Below are 22,844 nucleotides of genomic sequence, written 5' to 3'. Positions count from 1 at the left end.
CACAATTGTAATCTCAACTCTTTTTCACAACTTCGCACAACTAACCAGCAAGTGCATTGGGTCGTCCAAGTAATAAACCTTACGTGAGTAAGGGTCAATCCCACGGAGATTGTCTGCTTGAAGCAAGCTATGGTCATCTTGTAAATCTCAGTCAGGCGGATTCAAATGGTTATAGAGTTTTGATAATTTAAATATAAATAAACATAAAATAAAGATAGAGATAATTATGTAATTCATTGGTGGGAATTTCAGATAAGCGTATGGAGATGCATTGTTCCTTCTGAATCTCTGCTTTCCTATTGCCTTCATCCAATCTTTCATACCCCTTTTCTTGGCAATTTGTTTGCTGGGTGTCACCGTTGTCAATGGCTACTTCCCGTCCTCTCAGTGAAAATGGTCCTCTACGGTTTCTGTACGGCTAATCAACTGTCGGATTTCTCGTCTCGGATGAAAAATACCATGCACAGATGTCGTATGACTAATCAGCTGTTGGTTATCGATCGTGTAGGAATAGGATTTACTATCCTTTTGTGCCTGTCACCACGCCCTACAGTCGCGAGTTTGAAGCTCGTCACAGTCATCCCTTCCCAGATCCTACTCGGAATACCACAAACAAGGTTTAGACTTTCCGGATCTCAAGAATGCTGCCAATGGATTCTAGCCTATACGAGGAAGATTCTAATCTCGGATTCAGATGCCCCATTGTCAGAGGGAAGTCGATGTGAATCGTTGCTTAGAACCCCAAGAGATATACATTTAAGCTTGTTTTCATGTAGAACGGAAGTGGTTGTCAATCACGCGTTCATAAGTGAGAATGGTGATGAGTGTCACATAATCATCACATTCATCATGTTCTTGTGTGCGAATGAATATCTTTGAATAAGAATAAGCATGAATTGAATAGAAGAACAATAGTACTTTGCATTAATACTCATGGAATAGCAGAGCTCCACACCTTAATCTATGGTGTGTAGAAACTCCACTGTTGAAAATATATAAGAACAAGGTCTAGGCATGGCCGAATGGCCAGCCTACCCAAAATGGCATATGAATTCAAAAATAGGGAAAAAGACCCATAGTACAATAGTAAAAAGTTCTATTTATACTAAACTAGTTACTAGGGTTAGAGAAATAAGTAAATGATGCAGAAATCCACTTTCGGGGCCCACTTGGTGTGTGCTTGGGATGAGTATTGAAGCTTCCACGTGTAGAGACCTTCCTTTGAGTTAAACGCCAGTTTATAACTTGTTTTCTGGCATTTGACTCTAGCTTGCAACTTGTTTCTGGCGTTTAACGCCTGAATAGGGCAGAAAGCTGGCGTTGAACGCCAGTTTGCGTCATCTAAACTCGAGAAAAGTATGGACTATTATATATTGCTGGAAAGTCCTAGATGTCTACTTTCCAACATAATTCAGAGGTGCCATTTGGACTTCTATAGCTCAAAAAAATTCATTTCGAGTGCAGGGAGGTCAGAATCCAACAGCATTAGCAGTCCTTTTTCAGCCTCTGAATCAGATTTTTGCTCAGGTCCCTCAATTTCAGCCGAAAAATACCTGAAATCACGGAAAAACACACAAACTCATAGTAAAATCCAGAAATTTGAATTTTGCTTAAAAACTACTAAAAATATACTAAAAAGTAGCTAGATCCTACTAAAAACTATATAAAAATAATGCCAAAAAGCGTATAAATTATCCGCTCATCACGGAGGATCCGGATACCTTTTGGAGTCTTTTTGGTTTGTTTTGTAATTGTATCTCACTTTGTATTTTTGTTTTGGCCTAGAGGCCTGTATTTGAGAGAGAACAAATCTTGTATAAGCCATTTTAAACTTCAGTTTCCTCTTGCTTGTATGTTTGGCTAGCCGGCTTAAACTCCGCGAGCCATGGCTAGTTTCTTATGATATTACACTATTATACTATTAACTTTGTTTATATCACATCTGTTTCTTGTGTTTTAAGTTAGACGCTTCGTTGGTTCACTTTGCGCTTTTAAATCCTGTTTTTTGAGCTTACCCCTTTATCAGGCTTCTAGATTATATTATTTTTCCTATATTTATAAGTCTTTATAAGCTTTAGAATTGTCGTAATCTCCAACTAACCTTGCTTTACGGCTAGAGGTAAAGTTTAAGGTAATTGGGGTCTTACAGCAACAATCTCTATCAACTCTAAATTTTCACCAGTAGTCTTCATGTGTAAAGATCCTCCAGCTGAATTGTCTATTGAATTTTTTGAATTGGAATTGATTCCATCATAGAAAATTTGAAGTTGCACCAAATCTACAAACATGTCAACGGACATCTCCTATGCATTTTCTTGTATCTCTTCCAAGTTTCATAAAGAGATTCTCCACTTGTTGTCTAAATATTTGGACATCTTTTTTCAGCATGATCAACCTTTGTTGTGGGAAAAATTTGGTTAGGAACTTGCTAACAAAATTCTCCCATGTTGCTATACTCTCCTTTGGTTGAGTTTCAAGCTACTGTTTAGCTCGATCTTTCAAAGAAAATGGGAACAACATCAACCTGTAGTCTTCAGCAGGCATTACATTCGTTTTAACTGTGTCGCATATTGGAGGAAGTTGGTGATATGTGATAAACCACTATTTTATGGTTTATATTGTGTCTAATTGCGTGGTTTTATCATGATCCTTACCCACTTATTCATTAATTTAGCATGCATTTATATTTCCTTCCTGAAATTATTACATGGTTGAAAACTGCTTCCTATAGACTTTTTTATTATGCATTTTAGTTCTCCCTTATCCCATTCGATGCCGTAATCTGTGTGTTAAGTGTTTCAGGCTTTATAGGGCATGGATGAGTTGGAGAGTGGAAAGGAAGCTAGCAAAAAATGGAAGGAACACAAGAAATTGAGGAGACAACCAGCGAGAAGTGACGCGGCCGGCCGCATGGCTCACGCGTTCGCGCGAAAGAGGAGAAATCGCGGTGACGTGGCCGTATAGCTCACGCGACCACGCGGAATGGAAAAGCACAAGTGACGCGGAGGCGTGGAGGACGCGAACGCGTGGCAAAGAAAAACGCGAATGACGCGTCTGCATGGATGACATGATCACGTGACGTGCGCGATCTGCATAATCTGCAGAATTCGCTGGGGGCAATTTCGGGCCCTATTTTGACCCAGTTTTCGGCCGAGAACAGCAGACTAGAGCTAGAGAATATGCAGAAACCAGAGAACAATTCATTCTACACAGTTTTTAGTTTTAGATCTAGTTTTTAGATCTAGAGAGTAATCCAACAACAGCGGGGCTTCCAACTAATCAACTCCCAGTCAAGGCTATTATTTACATTATTCAAATTCTCCAATTTTATTTCCTGTTTACTCAACTCAAACCTTTTTGAAAACATCTAATTAATAAAATAGCACACTTTTCTGTAACTTGTTGGGAGACGACTTGGGATTTATACTCCCAGTATTTTTAAATTTAAATTTCTATGACACCTTTCTAAATTGATAAGTGGATTTCTGGTGAGTTAAGAACTATACTTGCAACGTATATATTTTAATAATTTTTAATTCACCAATTTCTGCCGCATCAATATGCTAATTAAGATTCTCTTGAGGGCTCCCTCTAAATTGGTAATTCTGTTGCACCAATGAGATAAGTTGTGGCTTCAGCTCAAAATTATTAACATTCACATTGGGCGTTATAATGTTGCTTCTACAATTCCTAGGATTGGGAATGGTGTAGGATCCAAGAGCCTTCTTAATATATAGTATACTGACCATGAATAGCATTGTTGGCATTGGCATCATTGTTATTGTTGTCTGTCATGTTGTTTTCTAATTTCTCTTCAATTTTTTCTACTACCCTCTCGTTTCTAGCTGGCTTTCTCAATTGCCAGAGAGTTTGTTCAATTTCAGGATCAAATTAAAGAGGTTCCTCCTCTTGATTTTCCCGCATAAACATAAAGACGCCAAGAGAAAGAAAAATTAGAATTTTCTACGTCAAAATGAAGGAAATTCCTAGTAAGGTAAATGACAAAAACAAAAGAAAAAGAAAAAGTGTCTAATCTAGGTAATCAATCAATGTGGTAGTTATTAATCTCAAATAATTTTCGCTAACGATGCTAAAAATTTGATGCAGATTTAAGCAAACCCATAATTCAGCAAGTGCAATGAATCGTATCAAGTAATATCACGGTAAGTGAATATCGTTCTCACAAGAATTAACGAATTAAACAATAATAATTAATTGATTAATCTAGTCAAACAATTCAAAATATGATTAAGTATTATATCCAATTGTAAAAATATAGAATTAAATGAAATAAAAAGAAATTAACTGAAAGTAATGAACTAATAAAAATAAAAGTGATTAAACGAAGCAATAATAAAGTAAATAAAAGCATATAAAAGAAGAGAAATAAAAGGAAGCAATTCCCAATGAGTAATAGCTCAAATGGCATAGTCTCCTCATACTCAATTAAGAGGTTGTGGGTTCGAGTCTCCTATCTTTGGTAAAAAAAAAAAAAAAAGAAGCAATTAAAATAAAAGCTATTAAAGGAAAGCAATTAAAGGAAAGCAATTAAATGTAATAGAAATGTAAGCAATTAACGGAAAACAAGTAAATGTAAGCAATGAAATAAAATAGAAAGTAAATTGATTAGAAACGTTTAGGTTTGGAGATGTTAAATCCTCAAAATCAATGAATCTTTCTTCCATCTTAATTATGCAAACTCTGGTAAATTATAAGTAATTAAATTTTAATTTTTTAGTAATTTAATTTTTTTTTAACTTAATTAATTGTCAATTTTTTTGATGAATTTACCAATGAAAAGAGGTGAAGTACTTTTCGTAATTCAAAATCACACCATTTTTAAAATCTAAATGTAGTTGATTGAATGTCAATTATCAATTCAGATCTAAAATTATAAGAATGATGAGAAAAAATTTTTAAGCTTAATTACTATGACCACTTTTTTAAATTAATCATAGAATTCAATTTAGATTCAAACTATTTATCAATAAATTTAAATCTTTGTAATGAAGAACAAAAATTCTTTCTGTATTAAGTCCCTTTCCCTTATTAGTTTTTTTTTTTATTTTTTAACATTTGAGGGTTTAAGATTTGTTCAGTTATTTAAAATTTTTTTAAAATTGTTAATTTTTTGAGTTTGTATCTCTATTTGCTCAATTGTTGTGTAATTATTGCTATTTTTTGTTTGAAATTTTGGTTTTTTTATTTTTCTATTTAATTGTCAAATATATATGTTGTTATGCAATATTTTTCTATTATGATAGAGAATTATATTTTTTTTAAATTTGTAAATATCGGCAGAGACCCAAATTCTCAGTGAATATAAAATTTTCGTTATTCGTTGTGGAGATAGGACAAGGACTGAGTTAAGTTATGGTCCCTGTTCCATAAGGATTTGTTGTCATTCCTACGTGTAAGTTACTGCAGATTTAAGATTAAATTGAGCTATTAGTCTTTTTAAAAGTTGTTTGTTGCACAAATATCATATGAATCCTTGTTTTACGTTCTTGACTATAAAAATAATTAAGTTTAAATAATTTCATTAATCATTACAAATTTTAATATAAAAATTTAAGAATTGATATTTTAATTTATAAAACATAAAAGTTGATTTTATGTTTATTAAAAATTATATTTAATAAAATTATTGAAATTATTTAATAAACAATTTTATTAAATATGTTTTAGAATGTAATTTTAATAAAGTAGTAAGGTAACATCTTTTATATAATTATTCAATTATATCTTTTATTTTGCATGATTATTTACGACTAATTTTTTTATATATGAATAATTTTAACATAAAATACAAAAATATTGATTATTTTAGTGTTTTATACCGTTATAGTAATAACATAGAATATTATTAATATTTTATAAAAAATATTTTTTAATTATAAAAAGACAAAATACCATTGATATTTTGTAAAGACTCACAACAATATATAGTATATAGCACATAAATTTAGTTATTTTTAAAAAATTCATTCTTAATAATCTAATATTAGAAAAAAAATTATCATTTACGTTATTAATGTAAAATGTAATTTTTTTGTTGGCTTAGAATTATGTAATTGTATGTGTAAGCAGGACATTAAAATTAATTTTTTTATAATTTTACTAAATTAATTTTATAATTTTGATTTATCTTTTTTTCCATGGTACCACAAATGTAACAATGCCAACAAGATGGAATCATAGCTCATTGACTTGCCAAAACTTTCTTCTTTCTCTCCCTCTCTGCTCTACGCTGCACTGCTGCCAGAAGAACCATTGGCGGCGCGCCAGGCACCACCGTCCTGCTCCAGGTCCTCCTTTCCGTCTTCCCTCGCTGCCATTTTCTGTTGTGTTCTCTCAGCCTTCTGCCAAAGCCGCTGCTCGCCACTGCAAGCCGTCGCTGCTCGCCGCCGTTCCTCACCGCAGCTGCAAGCCACGGTCCCCTTTCTCTCTGGTCCGTAACTTAGTTTCTGTTCCAATGTTCCCAGCCTTTTTTAACATAGGTTCAGTGGTATAAATTATAAACCTCCATATTTGTTGGTTTGAAAACATGATGAGACAATGGCTTTGGTGTTTCTTTTGAGTTGTTAGTTTCTAAGTTCTATATCTTATGTTTTATGGTGTGTTATGACTTAATGTTATGTTTATTTATTGAATTTGCTATTGCATTGGCTGAATTAATTGGATTCCTTATTATTAGAAAATTGCGCAAATTGATTAGATTTTATAATTTATTACCTTTGCAATTTTTCTGCATTTTTTTTATCTGCATACACATGTTTTTTTTAGGTAATCCTCCATTTTCCGGAAAGCATGGCTGATTTTTGGCTCATCTTCATAAGCCGCCATCCGCAATAAAAAACTATGGTGCCTCGTAGCTTTAATTCCTTGATGTAAACATTGTTGTAGGTTAATATTTTTTATTTCTGGATTTTGTTTTGCAATTGCGTGTTCATATCAGAATATACCCTCGCTCTGTTTTTTGGGGTGTCTATTTAAGAGTGAGTACAAGCTGTTGGAAGATATGAATTGGAATGGGAAATAAATTGGATTTGTGTAACAATGATTCAATCGCTATATTAGTATAGGTCTGAATCTGACATGTGACAAATTTTCTATTTGTTTCTGTTGTGCAAAATGGTAGAGCATATAGTTGCTGCTACGGCTTCTGGCTGTGTTGTTTCATATGTTTTGGGTCTAAAACAAATATTTTCGTCTCATTTAGGCAAATTTTTGTCCTTTAGATCCAGTGAGCTAGATGGAATCCACAAGTTCCAGAACCAATGATCCAAACACTAAACCATTTTCTAAGAGGCTTCTGTTTGATCGCCGCTATGGATGGGTGTAATCTCTTCCGTCTCTCTCTCTCTCTCTCTCTCTCTCTCATTGTTACACACGCACAACATATTGTCTCATGCTGTATTTTACAATTAGTAATATTGATTTCTATCCGACAGAATTGATGAATGGAAAGACCCATCGGAGGAAGCACTTGACGGTGGCCGAGGAATGTAAGATGCTTCCCTTTTCTTTTAACTCACTCTACTTTGAACTGAATGGACAAATTAAGGTAGGATAGAGATGAAATGCCACCATATAATAATATCACTTTATATGCATCATGTGGTCTTTGGCTTAATGTGCTTATTTGAAGTTGTGCAGAGAAATTCTATGCTAATTATTTTTCCTTGATCTGTCAAAAAGGTTTTGTGTATTCCCACTCGTCAAAGCTTTGGTGCAGAAAGTCTCCCAATCGGTACAATGACAATTTTATCAGTGACTTACATTGATTGGACTTGAATTTAGGTCATTATTTCATTGAATTACCTTCTTTGGCTGTTGGTTTGTTTCATGCTTTATTTTTTTAGCTGACCCATTTTGACATGTACCACATTTTCTTTGTTTCACTATTGTTATCTCATTTAACATTCGTAATTTAAGCTGAAATAGTTACAAGAAGAGGGGATCCTTTTCCCTATTTTTATGTGTGTTACTTGTCATACAAGATTTATCGTTTTAGATGATCCCGTGTGTTTGAATTTTAATAAGACATTTGAATAAGAGAACTTGATCTATCAACATATGTTGTTTTATAGCAAAGGCTCTATCATAGGCTTTTGATATATATTCAGTTAACTTTTACTTTACAATTAGAAAGCTATACTTAATAGTTTCTTTCATTACTGACATTACTCCATTAAGTGTTTGAGTAACATGAAGACTCAATCAGTGGAAGATGTTGAGTAGGCTGTTTGCAACTCATTACATTTTTGTAGCTTATGATGATTAGTTATTTTGTGCTTGTTTGGTGTGCATTGTTAAACACATTTCTGGTTTGGTGAACTAATTATTACATGAATGACAACTATCATGGTCCCCATCCTGTTCACTGGTAGGGTGAAATACACCATTTAACTTGTGCCTTCTTACAATTTCTTTGTAGATCAATCTTGCTGCAACGTCAGCCATGAAAGTTTCTGAACAGCAACAGCTGTTTTCCCATCAGATGCTGCAGCATGCGCTAGATGATGGTGTTCATGATTTAATGTCATCCTTAAAGAATGCAGGTTACAAAGGTTTCATCCTCAACAATAATTCACAGCCACGAGTTTCTAGTAACTCTACTCAGCAGGATACAGCAAGCAATGAATGATGGAGGCACAAAGCTCGCGTTATTCCTAAACTGCTTTATGATATGCAGGACCTTAGTTGAATTATTCGTTTTAAATTTATAATCCATGAATGAAATCTATATATTCATGTACATGGTTGTCCTACTTATCATTCCAATACTTTTGTAACTTTGAAATCATGGTTGGGCATTCACGTGAGCTAGTAAACCAAGTCCATTCTCTGTTGGCGTTATACACTTCAATAGTAAGGCCCTTAGTATAGGCATGCAGTAGGGAAGAAAGTTCTTTAAACAGTGTAAAATACAAGCAAATTGTTCTTCCTACTGAGAAATGCATTCAGTAGAAAGCCAACTTAAAAAAAATGTAGACATGTGAGTCAGTTATTTGTCCTATTAACCAACAGGTATCAGATAAGTGAATGAATGAATGAATGGGAAGTATGTGTAACTAACAGGGTAAATTTAACCAACTTTAGGGTAACATGGCTATGTTTGTCTTTTCGAACGCGATGAGTTAAAGTTAAAAATTCATACTCTATATCTATTTTCCAATTTGTTCTTAGGTTTTATTTATACTCGATTTTCATCCATCTGAACTCGGTTTTATTGTCACTCGAAAATAATAAGGTTTCATCAGAACTCAGATAAGTGTTTAAAAGTAGTCTTGATCAAAATTTAGTGTTCAATTTGGATCAAGAAAAACATAATTTTCACCCAACCCAAAAAACAGTCTTACTAACTATTGTTGTAGTATGTCCCCTTTAAGTTGGAATATAAGAAACCAAAATTCCTAACTTGGATTGTGAACTCATGGGTATATATTGAAATTGGGATTGTTCTAGTGTCTTAAAATTCTAGGAAAGCCTCTTTTCTTATTTTGTGTCATTTATTACATAACATTTGTTTTTCTTATCAAGTTGAAAGTTTTTATCATTAAGATTAGTTTAGTTTTGTCTCTTTTTTTCTCTTGATTTCTAAAGCGATAATCGCTTAAAACAGTATAAGAGTAGAAAACAGACGAATGGTGAGCTCAAAAATGGAAAAAAAGTCATAAATTGTGTGTAAATACTAAATACGAGTATCAACTTTGACTGATACAAGTGGAAAGAATATTACGAGGTCCTTTATTATTTTTTTTTTTGCAGATTCTCAAATTACAACAATGTGGATTGTAGGTGTTGATAGTGATGATGAAGGAATTTCATAGGAGAAAAACTGTTTTGAAGATGCAAATCTCTCTTTTTAAAGGAGAGAATGATGTTAAAGTTTATTTTGAATGGGGACGAAAGACAGAGTTGATTTTCGTATGTCACGACCTATCAAAGGAAAAGTTAGTGTAAAACCCGATCAAACCGTACATTAAATTAAGAAATAAAATAAAAATGGATGAAAAGGGTTAGAAAATGTAACAATCATAATTTGACAATTTCGATATGATATTAGACTCAGTAGATTTTTTTGAGTCGAAAAACATAGTTTTTTGCATGAAAACGCGAACCAGAAATTTGACCGGTAGTACCGGCTGGGATCTGTCCGGTACAGTAGCTGAGAAAATTAATTTATGAGTGAGAAATGTTAAAAAGTTAAAATTTGCAATTGAGATGGTAAAAATAATTAAAACGCACATCAAAACGCTAATCAAAACTGGTCATATACTAAGCCATAACTAATTGCTATTTCAGCACATACACTCCCCATTTGATGAAATGTGCTGAAATGTGAAGAGAGGGAAAGAAGAGAGAAACCTTAACTTATAACACTTCAAATCATCATAACTTTCTCTACGGAGCTCAAATCGATGATCCGTTTGCGGACACTTATCGCCCTCGTCGAGCTCTTCAAGTCTATATAGGTATTGTGGTAAGGAATTTCGAAACTCATGTCCAGTTTTTATTTCACTTTCAATTTTGCGTTTGGGCTTTGGGTTTTGAGAAATTTTGTGGTTTTGGTTGTTTAGGGGTGCTCTAGTATGAGCCACTGGTGAATTTCATCAACCAATCCCGTGGGTTATGGTAAGAAATTCTCAAACCTTGTATTTCATGAATTTTATGAACCCAAGGTTGATTATGTATGAAATTGTGTACATTAGAGTATTGGGTACACTTTTGGAAACTTGAATTGCTTGTGGAAGTGTTAAGTAGGGCTTGAAGGTAAGGTTTGGTGGGAATTCACAAGGAAGAGCTTGAATTTGACTTCTAAGAATTACGATTTTAATTTCATTTAAGTACCGTATAATGTAGTATGAAATCCTATACTAAATACCCCTATGATTAAGTTTGAATTATGTATTTGGATGGATTTGATATATGTAAAAGGTATATTGTGATAATTGATTATTTTGGATGATGCATAGTAGTTGTGTTGATTGGAATTGTTGTTGGATTAGTGAAATGTATAGTTATAAGTTATATGTATATTGAATTGATGAATATTGGGTCGGAGATCGTGAATTTGGGCCGGAGGCCGGAAGAAGGTAAGGACGGTAAGTGATAATTGAATTATGTGATAATGCATGAGATTTAGTAGAGAATTTGTATGGAATGTGTGAAAATTGAAAGTGATAAGATTTTATTGGGGTCTTAGGGGTTTTAATAAAATAGATAAGGATTATTCAGTAAAGTAAAGGGCACACCCCAAGAGACACAACGGAAACATAAAAGGATAGATAAAGGATTTCGTACTAGACCTCTAAGAAACCTATTCTTAGCAACCTAGGTCACAGGAAGGGATTTCCTACTAGGCCTTCAAAGAACTTATCCTTGACAATCTAAATCAGAGGGCTGAAGTTGAAGAAACCACAACGCAGAGTCACCTTAGGTTGGATACTTCAATCTTCTTTATGCAACAAGCAAAGCAAATCTCTCACCTCACTTAATCACACAATAAAAATTTGCTTAAAGCAATAGAAAATTTATTCATCAAAAGTTGTGTAAATGGTCTCACCAAAGGTGTTTAAATATGCCCCATAACAAACTAACAAAAAAATAAGATAAGACTTTTAAAATTTAAATCAGATTTGATCTTAATGGATTATATCAGATTTGATTTAAATTTAAAATTTCTAAAAATACTAATAAGCAAATCCGAACTAAACAAATCTTTTAACAAACTCTAACCGCAAAATAAACTAAAACAAATGTCTAAAATTTCAAAATTTAATGATAAATTATGCCTCCCACTGAATTTGGAAAGCATTATTAGGTTTCTTGGTGTCTTGACTTATCCCAATGGGCCTTGCCCATTCTTACTTGGTTAGAACTTGATGTAACTCCTTATCCATAAGTGCTACCAAGTTCCCAAAGCTCTCCTTGAGCTTTTTTGCATGTGCTTTAGTGATGGGGCTGATGCACGAAAACTTGTCTCTCAACAAATTTTTCTTCGGCAAGTATACCGAGTTGTCGTCAAGTAAAAACTCACAATAGAGTGAGGTCGAATCCCACAGGGATTGATTGGTTAAGCAACTTTAGTTGGAAGAGTGTGCTAGTTGAGCTAAACAGAATGTAGTTGAGATTTGCTGGAAATTAAATGGCGGGAAAGTAAATTGCAAAAAATAAAGTGCAGAATCGTAAATGGGGATTTGGGAAGATGAACATGGAAATAAATGGCAGAAAGTAAAGAGAATGGGTAAGATCAGAAATGGAGATTCATTGGGCTTAGGAGATGTTTCATTCTCCGGATCAAGTTCATTCTCATCTCTTCCTCAATCAATGCATTCATTGATCTCCTTGGCAATCTTAAGTGATTGGATCCCAATTCCTTGGCAATCCAATCTCTCTAAGCTTGAACAATTGCCCAATTCCTTGATTTAATTGCTCATGGGAAGAGATGAAGTGTGGTCACTGATTATACCACATGTATTTCCAAATCAAAGTGTTGGGAGGATTACATGTCACTATATCCGCCCAAACCCCAATTTGGTCCAACAAGAGAAAGCATTTCTAGCATGATCTCCTCATCCCTTTTCCAAGGCTCAGAGGAGATCCAAATATGGAGAGTTTCTTTTCCAAGACAACTGATGAGCGGATATTTTATACGCTTTTTGGGGGTAATTTCATGCAGATTTTAGTATGTTTTAAATAGTTTTTAGTAGAATATTATTAGTTTTTAGGCAAAAATCATATTTCTGGACTTTACTATGAGTTTGTGTATTTTTTCTATGATTTCAGATATTTTCTGGCTGAAATTGAGGGAGCTGAGCAAAAATCTGAGTTAGGCTGAAAAAGGACTGCTGATGCTGCTGGATTCTGACCTCCCTGCACTCGGAATGGATTTTCTGGAGTTACAGAAGTCCAATTGGCGCGCTCTCAATGGCGTTGGAAAGTAGACATCCAGGGCTTTCCAGCAATATATAATAATCCATACTTTGTGCGAAGATAGACGACGTAAACTGGCGTTCAACGCCAGTATCATGCTGCTGTCTGGAGTTAAATGCCAGAAACACGTCATGATCTGAAGTTGAACGCCCAAAACACGTCATAACTTGGAGTTCAACTCCAAGAAAAGCCTCAGCTCGTGGATAGCTTTAGTCTCAGCCCCAGCACACACCAAGTGGGCCCCAGAAGTGGATTTCTGCACCAATTATCTTAGTTTACTCATATTCTGTAAACCTAGGTTACTAGTTTACTATTTAAACAACTTTTAGAGACTTATCTTGTACCTCATGACATTTTCAGATCTGAATTATACACTCTTTGGCAGCATGAGTCTCTAAACTCCATTGCTGGGGGTGAGGAGCTCTGCAGCGTCTCGATGAATTTATGCAATTACTTTTGTTTTCCATTCAAACACGCTTGTTCTTATCTAAGATGTTCATTCGCACTTAATTATGGAGAAGGTGATGATCCGTGACACTCATCACCTTCCTCAATCGATGAATGTGTGCCTGACAACCACCTCCGTTCTACATCAGATTGAATGAGCATCTCTTAGATTCCTTAATCAGAATCTTCGTGGTATAAGCCGGATTGATGGCGGCATTCATGAGAATCCGGAAAGTCTAAACCTTGTCTGTGGTATTCCGAGTAGGATTCTGGGATTGAATGACTGTGACGAGCTTCAAACTCCTGAAGGCTGGGCGTTAGTGACAGACTGATGAGCGGATAATTTGTACCTTTTTTGGCATTGTTTTTAGTATGTTTTTAGTAGTTTTAGTTAAGTTCTTAATATATTTTTATTAGTTTTTAGTTAAAATTCACTTTTCTGGACTTTACTATGAGTTTGTGTGTTTTTCTGTGATTTCAGGTATTTTCTGGCTGAAATTGAGGGACCTGAGCAAAAATCTGATTCAGAGACTGAAAAGGACTGCAGATGCTGTTGGATTCTGACCTCCCTGCACTCGAAGTGGATTTTCTGGAGCTACAGAAGCCCAATTGGCGCGCTCTCAATGGCGTTGGAAAGTAGATATCCTGGGCTTTCCAGCAATATTTGATAGTCCATACTTTGCCCAAGATTTGATGGCCCAAACCAGCGTTCAAAGTCACCCTCAGAAATTCCAGCGTTAAACGCCGGAACTGGCACCAAAATGGGAGTTAAACGCCCAAACTGGCATAAAAGCTGGCGTTTAACTCCAAGAAGAGTCTCTACACGAAAAATGCTTCATTGCTCAGCCCAAGCACACACCAAGGGGGCCCGAAAGTGGATTTTTATGTCATTTACTCATCTCTGTACACCCTAGGCTACTAGTTCTCTATATATAGGACCTTTTACTATTGTATTTTTCATCTTTGGACATCTAGTTCTTAGATCATTGGGAGGCTGGCCTCACGGCCATGCCTAGACCTTGTTCTTATGTATTTTCAACGGTGGAGTTTCTACACACCATAGATTAAGGTGTGGAGCTCTGCTGTACCTCGAGTATTAATGCAATTACTATTGTTCTTCTATTCAATTCCGCTTGTTCTTTGTCCAAGATATCACTTGTTCTTCAACTTGATGAATGTGATGATCCGTGACACTCATCATCATTCTCACTTATGAACAAAGTGACTGACAACCACTTCTGTTCTACAAGCAACAAGGCTCTAGTGTTTATCTCTTGGATTCCTGATACACGATGCATGGTTGATCGCCTGACAACCGAGTGCTCGCCTGACAAACGAGCCAGCCATTCCGTGAGATCAGAGTCTTCGTGGTATAGGCGAGAACTGATGGCGGCATTCAAGAGAATCCGGAAGGTCTAACCTTGTCTGTGGTATTCTGAGTAGGATTCAATGATTGAATGACTGTGACGTGCTTCAAACTCCTAGCAGGCGGGGCGTTAGTGACAGACACAAAAGAATCACTGGATTCTATTCCGGCCTGACCGAGAACCGACAGCTGATTAGCCATATGCTGTGACAGAGCATAGGAACATTTTCACTGAGAGGATGGGAGGTAGCCACTGACAACGGTGAAACCCTTGCATAAGCTTGCCATGGAAAGGAGTAAGAAGGATTGGATGAAGACAGTAGGAAAGCAGAGAGACGGAAGGGAAGGCATCTTCATACGCTTATCTGAAGCTCTCACCAATGATATACATAAGTATCTCTATCTTTATCTTTATGTTTTATTCATTCATCATCTATACCCATTTGAGTCTGCCTGACTGAGATTTACAAGGTGACCATAGCTTGCTTCATACCAACAATCTCCGTGGGATCGACCCTTACTCGCGTAAGGTTTATTACTTGGACGACCCAGTGCACTTGCTGGTTAGTTGTGCGAAGTTGTGTTTATGCCATGGTATTGAGCACCAAGTCTTTGGAGCCATTACTAGGGATTATTTGAGTTGTAGTGATCACAATTTCGTGCACCAAGTTTTTGGCGCCGTTGCCGGGGATTGTTTGTGTATTGACAACTGACGGTTCATCTTGTTGCTTAGATTAGGTATTTTTCTTCAGAGTTCTTAAGAATGAATTCTAGTGTTTCAAGGCGATGTTCTTATCATCACCAAGGCTGATTGATTCTCATCAATTTAGCTCTTGAATGCAATGTCCTGCTGAAGCTTGGCCGGCCATGTCTAATTTCTTTAGACTAAAGCTTTAGACTAACATTGCATGATTCCTGGAATTCTCATTAAGAATTTTGATACCTTTATTTTCTTTCCCACTTAATTTTCGAAAAATCCAAAAAAAAAAATTACAAAATCAAAAAAAAAACCCAAAAATATTTTGTGTTTCTTGTTTGAGTCTAGAGTCTCATTTTAAGTTTGGTGTCAATTGCATGTTTTTGCATTCATGCATTTGTCTTCATTTAATCTTCAAGTTGTTCTTGATGATTTCATTGCTCTGATCTTTGAATTCTATTGACTTGAGTGTTTATGTGTCTTATATGCATTCTCATCTTGTTAGTGTCAGTAGTATACAAACTGCTAAGTTTGGTGTCTTGCATGCATTGTTATTTGATTTTAGTTGCATTTTGATTATTCCTCATTATTAAAAATCCAAAAATATTTTTAATTTGTGTCTTTTCAAGTCAATAATACAGAGAATTGAAGATTCAGAACAATCTGCAGAGGAATTACACAGAAAAAGCTGGGCGTTCAAAACGCCCAGTGAAGAAGGACAGACTGGCGTTTAAACGCCAGCCAGGGTACCTGGTTGGGCGTTTAACGCCCAAAAAGGTAGTGCATTGGGCGTTAAACGCCAGAATGTGCACCATTCTGGGCGTTTAACGCCAGGATGGCACAAGGGGGAGGATTTTGTTCTCAAATCGATTTTTTTTCAAGTTTTCAAAGTTTTTTTTAAAATCAAATCTTTTTCAAATCAAATCTTTTCAATCAAATGTTTTCAAAATCAATTTCTTTCCTTTTTCAAAGATACTTGCTAACAATTAATGATTTGATTGAACAATTCAAGTATGTTGCCTTTTCTGTTGAGAAAGGTTTAATGTTTGAATCATATTTTTTCTTGTTAGGCAAGTCATTAATTTTTAAAATCAAATCTTTTTAAAATTGTTTTCAAATCATATCTTTTCAATCATATCTTTTTCAAAATAGTTTTCAATCAAATCTTTTTAATTTCTAATTCCAAAATCTTTTTCAAAAATCACTTGATTTCTTTTCCACTTTTAATTTTCGAAAATCAATTAAAGTTTTTCAAAATGTTTTTAAAATCTTTTTAACTTAATTTTTGAAAATTTCTTCCCCTCTCCTCACATCCTTCTATTTATGGAGTACCACTCCTCCTCAATGCACAATTCGAACTCTATCTGACTAAGTTCGAATTCTTCTCCTTCTTCCTTCTATTTTTCTTCTTCTCTGACACCTCAAGGAATCTCTATACTGTGACATAGAGGATTCCATATTTTCTTGTTCTCTTCTCTTTCATATGAGCAGGAACAAAGACAAAGGCATTCTTGTTGAAGCTGACCCTGAACCTGAAAGGACCTTGAAGCGAAAGCTAAGAGAAGCTAAGGCACAACTCTCTGTAGAGGACCTAACCGAATTTTTCAAAGAAGAAGAACCCATGGCAGCCGAAAACAACAACAATGCCAACAATGCAAGGAAGGTGCTGGGTGACTTTATTGCACCTACTCCCGACTTCTATGGGAGAAGCATCTCTATCCCTGCCATTGGAGCAAACAACTTTGAGCTTAAGCCTCAATTAGTTTCTCTAATTCAACGGAATTGCAAGTTCCATGGACTTCTATTGGAAGATCCTCATCAGTTCTTAGCTGAATTCTTGCAAATCTGTGACACTGTCAAGACTAATGGGGTTGACCCTGAGGTCTACAGACTTATGCTATTCCCTTTTACTATATGAGACAGAGCTAGGATATGGTTGGACTCACAACCTAAAGAAAGCCTGGACTCATGGGAAAAGCTAGTCAATGCCTTCTTGGCAAAGTTCTTTCCACCTCAAAAATTGAGTAAGCTTAGAGTGGAAGTCCAAACCTTTAGACAAAAGGATGGAGAATCCCTCTATGAAGCTTGGGAAAGATACAAACAATTAATCAGAAAATGTCCTTCAGACATGCTTTCTGAATGGAGCATCATAGGTATTTTCTATGATGGTCTCTCTGAACTATCCAAGATGTCTCTGGATAGCTCTGCTGGAGGATCTCTTCATCTGAAGAAGACGCCTACAGAAGCTCAAGAGCTAATTGAAATGGTTGCAAATAACCAATTCATGTACACTTCTGAAAGGAATCCTGTGAACAATGGGACAAGTCAGAAGAAAGGAGTTCTTGAGATTGATACTCTGAATGCCATTCTGGCTCAGAACAAGATATTGACTCAACAAGTCAATTTGATTTCTCAAAGTCTGTCTGGAATGCAAAATGCACCAAGCAGTACTAAGGATGCTTCATCTGAAAAAGAAGCCTATGATCCTGAGAACCCTTCAATGGAAGAGGTGAATTACCTAGGAGACCCCTATGGAAACACCTATAACCCTTCATGGAGAAATCACCCAAATTTCTCATGGAAGAATCAAGAGAGACCTCAACACGGTTTCAACAACAATAATGGTGGAAGAAACAGGTTTAGCAATGGCAAGCCTTTTCCATCATCTTCTCAGCAACAGACAGAGAACTCTAAGCAGAACCCCTCTGACTTAGCAACCATGGTCTCTGATCTAATCAAGACCACTCAAAGTTTCATGACTGAAACAAGGTCCTCCATTAGGAATTTGGAGGCACAAGTGGGACAGCTGAGCAAGAAAGTTACTGAACTCCCTCCAAGTACTCTTCCAAGCAACACAGAAGAAAATCCAAAAGGAGAGTGCAAGGCCATCAACATGGCCGAATCTGGAGAGGAAGGAGAGGAAGTGAACGCCACTGAGGAAGACCTCAGTGGGCGTGCACTGACCTCCACTTAGTTCCCCAATGAGGAACCATGGGAATCTGAGGCTCAAAATGAGACCATAGAGATTCCATTGGATTTACTTCTGCCATTCATGAGCTCTGATGAGTATTCTTCCTCTGAAGAGGATGAGTATGTCACTGAAGAGCAAGTTACTAAATACCTTGGAGCAATCATGAAACTAAATGACAAGTTATTCGGGAATGAGACTTGGGAGAATGAACCTCCTTTGCTCACCAAAGAACTGGATGACTTGTCTAGGCAGAAATTACCTCAAAAGAGACAAGATCCTGGGAAGTTTTCAATACCTTGTACCATAGGCACCATGACCTTCAAGAAGGCTCTGTGTGACTTAGGGTCAAGTGTAAACCTCATGCCTCTCTCTGTAATGGAGAAGCTAGTGATCTTTGAGGTGCAAGCTGCAAGAATCTCATTAGAGATGGCAGACAATTCAAGAAAACAAGCTCATGGACTTGTAGAGGATGTTTTGGTGAAGATTAAAGACCACTACATCCCTGCTGATTTCATAGTCCTAGAGACTGGGAAGTACATGGATGAAACCATTATCCTTGGCAGACCCTTCCTAGCCACAGCAAAGGCTGTGATTGATGTTGATGGAGGTGAACTGATCATTCAAGTGAATGAAGAATCCTTTGTGTTTAAGGCTCAAGGATGTCCCTCTGTCACCATGGAGAGGAAGCATGAAGAGCTTCTCTCAAATCAGAGTCAAACAGAGCCCCCACAGTCAAACTCTAAGTTTGGTGTTGGGAGGCCACAACCAAACTCTAAGTTTGGTGTTGAACCCCCACATTCAAACTCTAAGTTTGGTGTTGGGAGGTTCCAACATTGCTCTGAGTATCTGTGAGGCTCCATGAGAGCCCTCTGTCAAGCTACTGACATTAAAGAAGCGCTTGTTGGGAGGCAACCCAATGTTATATTTTATCTATTTCCCTTTTGTTATTTTATGTTTTTTGTAGGTTGATGATCATAAGGAGTCACAAAATCAATTGAAAAAGCAAAAACAGAATGAAAAACAGGAAGAAAAACAGCACACCATGGAGGAAGATGTTGCTGGCGTTTAAACGCCAGTAAGCCTAGCAGTTGGGCATTTAACACCCAGTCTGGCACCATTCTGGGCATTTAACGCCAGAAAGGGGTACCAGACTGGCGTTAAACGCCAGGAAAGGGCAAGAACCTGGCGTTAAACGCCAGAAATGGGCACCAGCCCGGCGTTTAACGCCAGAATTGGCTAAAAACGTGATTTTGCATGCCATTTGGTGCAGGGATGACTTTTCCTTGACACCTCAGGATCTGTGGACCCCACAGGATCCCCACCAACCCCACCACCCTCTCTCTTCTTCACCCATTCACCAATCACCTCAACACTCTTCTTCACCCCTTCATTTTCACACAACCTAACCCCCACTTCTCCCCCTCTTTGGCCGAACACAAAGCCATTCCCTTCTTCCTCATTTCTTCTTCTTCTACTCTCTTCTTTCTTCTTTTGCTCGAGGACGAGCAAACCTTTTAAGTTTGGTGTGGTAAAAGCGTTGCTTTTTTGTTTTTCCATAACCATTTATGGCATCCAAGGCCGGAAAAACCTCTAGAAAGAGGAAAGGGAAGGCAAAAGCTTTCACCTCCGAGTCATGAGAGATGGAGAGATTCATCTCAAGGGTGCATCAAGACCACTTCTATGAAGTTGTGGCCATGAAGAAGGGTCAACTTTGATCAAAGGTTGGACCAAGTCCTCATAGACATTTGTGAAGAGGGCGTTCAATGAAAGAGAGATTCAAGAGGGAAGCCGGTTCAACTGAGAAGGCATGACCTCAAGCCCATCACTAAGAAAAGGATGGAGCAAACAAGAGACCCCTCTCATCATGAGATCCCTGAGATGCCTCAAGGGATGCACTTTCCTCCACAAGACTATTGGGAGCAACTGAACACCTCCCTAGGAGAATTAAGTTCCAACATGGGACAACTAAGGGTGGAGCACCAAGAACATTCCATCCTCCTCCATGAAATTAGAGAAGATCAAAGAATCATGAGAGAGGAGCAACAAAGACAAGGAAGAGACATTAAGGAGCTCAAGCACTCCATAAGACCTTCAAGAGGAAGAACAAGCTGCCATCACTGAGGTGGACCCGTTCTTTAATCTCCTTGTTCTTTATTTTCTTGTTTTTCGAATTTTTATGCTTATGTTTGTCAATGTTTGTGTCTTATGATCATTAGTGTCTTAGTGTCTATGCCTTAAAGTTATATGAATCCATCACCTTTCTTAAATGAAAACTGTTTTTATCACAAAAGAACAAGAAGTACAGGATTTCGAATTCATCTTTAAAACTAGCTTAATTAGTTTGATGTGGTGACAATACTTTTTGTTTTCTGAATGTATGCTTAAACAGTGCATATGTCTTTTGAATTTGTTGTTCATGAATGTTAAAATTGTTGGCTCTTGAAAGAATGATGAAAAAGGAGACATGTTACTGAGGATCTGAAAAATCATAAAAATGATTCTTGAAGCAAGAAAAAGCAGTAAATAAAAAAAAAAAGAGAGAGACGGAGAAAAACGAAAAAAAAAGAAAAGAAAAAGAAGGAAATAAAGTTGTGATCCAAGGCAAAAAGAGTGTGCTTAAGAACCCTGGACACCTCTAATTGGGGACTCTAGCAAAGCTGAGTCACAATCTGAAAAGGTTCACCCAATTATGTGTCTGTGGCATGTATGTATCCGGTGGTAATACTGGAAGACAGAGTGCTTTGGGCCACGGCCAAGACTCAATAAGTAGCTGTGTTCAAGAATCATCATACTTAACTAGGAGAATCAATAACACTATCTGGATTCTGAGTTCCTAAAGAAGCCAATCATTCTGAATTTCAAAGGATAAAGTGAGATGCCAAAACTGTTCGGAGGCAAAAAGCTACTAGTCCCGCTCATCTAGTTTGGAGCTAAGTTTCATTGATAATTTGGAGTCTATAGTATATTCTCTTTTTTTATCTTATTTGATTTTCAGTTGCTTGGGGACAAGCAACAATTTAAGTTTGGTGTTGTGATGAGCGGATAATTTGTACCTTTTTTGGCATTGTTTTTAGTATGTTTTTAGTAGTTTTAGTTAAGTTCTTAGTATATTTTTATTAGTTTTTAGTTAAAATTCACTTTTCTGGACTTTACTATGAGTTTGTGTGTTTTTCTGTGATTTCAGGTATTTTCTGGCTGAAATTGAGGGACCTGAGCAAAAATCTGATTCAGAGACTGAAAAGGACTGCAGATGCTGTTGGATTCTGACCTCCCTGCACTCGAAGTGGATTTTCTGGAGCTACAGAAGCCCAATTGGCGCGCTCTCAACGGCGTTGGAAAGTAGACATCCTAGGCTTTCCAGCAATATATGATAGTCCATACTTTGCCCAAGATTTGATGGCCCAAACCGGCGTTCAAAGTCACCCTCAGAAATTCCAGCGTTAAACGCCGGAACTGGCACCAAAATGGGAGTTAAACGCCCAAACTGGCATAAAAGCTGGCGTTTAACTCCAAGAAGAGTCTCTACACGAAAAATGCTTCATTGCTCAGCCCAAGCACACACCAAGTGGGCCCGGAAGTGGATTTTTATGTCATTTACTCATCTCTGTACACCCTAGGCTACTAGTTCTCTATATATAGGACCTTTTACTATTGTATTTTTCATCTTTGGACATCTAGTTCTTAGATCATTGGGAGGCTGGCCTCACGGCCATGCCTAGACCTTGTTCTTATGTATTTTCAACGGTGGAGTTTCTACACACCATAGATTAAGGTGTGGAGCTCTGCTGTACCTCGAGTATTAATGCAATTACTATTGTTCTTCTATTCAATTCCGCTTGTTCTTTGTCCAAGATATCACTTGTTCTTCAACTTGATGAATGTGATGATCCGTGACACTCATCATCATTCTCACTTATGAACAAAGTGACTGACAACCACTTCTGTTCTACAAGCAACAAGGCTCTAGTGTTTATCTCTTGGATTCTTGATACACGATGCATGGTTGATCGCCTGACAACCGAGTGCTCGCCTGACAAACGAGCCAGCCATTCCGTGAGATCAAAGTCTTCGTGGTATAGGCGAGAACTGATGGCGGCATTCAAGAGAATCCGGAAGGTCTAACCTTGTCTGTGTATTCTGAGTAGGATTCAATGATTGAATGACTGTGACGTGCTTCAAACTCCTAGCAGGCGGGGCGTTAGTGACAGACGCAAAAGAATCACTGGATTCTATTCCGGCCTGACCGAGAACCGACAGCTGATTAGCCATATGCTGTGACAGAGCATAGGAACATTTTCACTGAGAGGATGGGAGGTAGCCACTGACAACGGTGAAACCCTTGCATAAGCTTGCCATGGAAAGGAGTAAGAAGGATTGGATGAAGACAGTAGGAAAGCAGAGAGACGGAAGGGAAGGCATCT

General features: G+C 36.9%; 1 protein-coding gene and 1 non-coding gene across 9 annotated transcripts; one reads left to right on the top strand and one right to left on the bottom strand.

Moving 5' to 3' along the window:
- The first annotated feature begins 6,190 nt into the window (after positions 1 to 6,190).
- On the top strand, positions 6,191 to 9,110 carry LOC130973463 (uncharacterized). Of its 8 annotated transcripts, none has more exons than XM_057898001.1 (6): positions 6,191 to 6,451; positions 6,787 to 6,864; positions 7,242 to 7,341; positions 7,455 to 7,508; positions 7,702 to 7,753; positions 8,441 to 9,110. In XM_057898001.1, exons 3-6 carry the CDS (start codon positions 7,256 to 7,258, stop codon positions 8,648 to 8,650), a joined length of 402 nt encoding a protein of 133 aa, XP_057753984.1. In that variant the 5' UTR covers positions 6,191 to 6,451; positions 6,787 to 6,864; positions 7,242 to 7,255; the 3' UTR covers positions 8,651 to 9,110. The 8 variants fall into 8 exon arrangements, 7 of the variants coding, with proteins under 7 accessions (XP_057753984.1, XP_057753990.1, XP_057753989.1 ...); XM_057898007.1 differs by having other exon boundaries at positions 7,223 to 7,341; XM_057898006.1 differs by having other exon boundaries at positions 6,787 to 6,890.
- An 8,368-nt stretch (positions 9,111 to 17,478) lies between these two features.
- Positions 17,479 to 17,586, bottom strand: LOC130977413 (small nucleolar RNA R71). The gene has a single exon (XR_009085104.1). It is a non-coding gene; the product is annotated as a small nucleolar RNA R71 (small nucleolar RNA).
- Between the last annotated feature and the right edge of the window lie 5,258 nt (positions 17,587 to 22,844).

The sequence above is a fragment of the Arachis stenosperma genome, chromosome 4, assembly GCF_014773155.1.
Source record: "Arachis stenosperma cultivar V10309 chromosome 4, arast.V10309.gnm1.PFL2, whole genome shotgun sequence".
NCBI lineage: Eukaryota > Viridiplantae > Streptophyta > Magnoliopsida > Fabales > Fabaceae > Arachis > Arachis stenosperma.
Note: the sequence above shows the minus strand (reverse complement) of the source record. Positions and strands in the feature narration are given on the sequence as shown.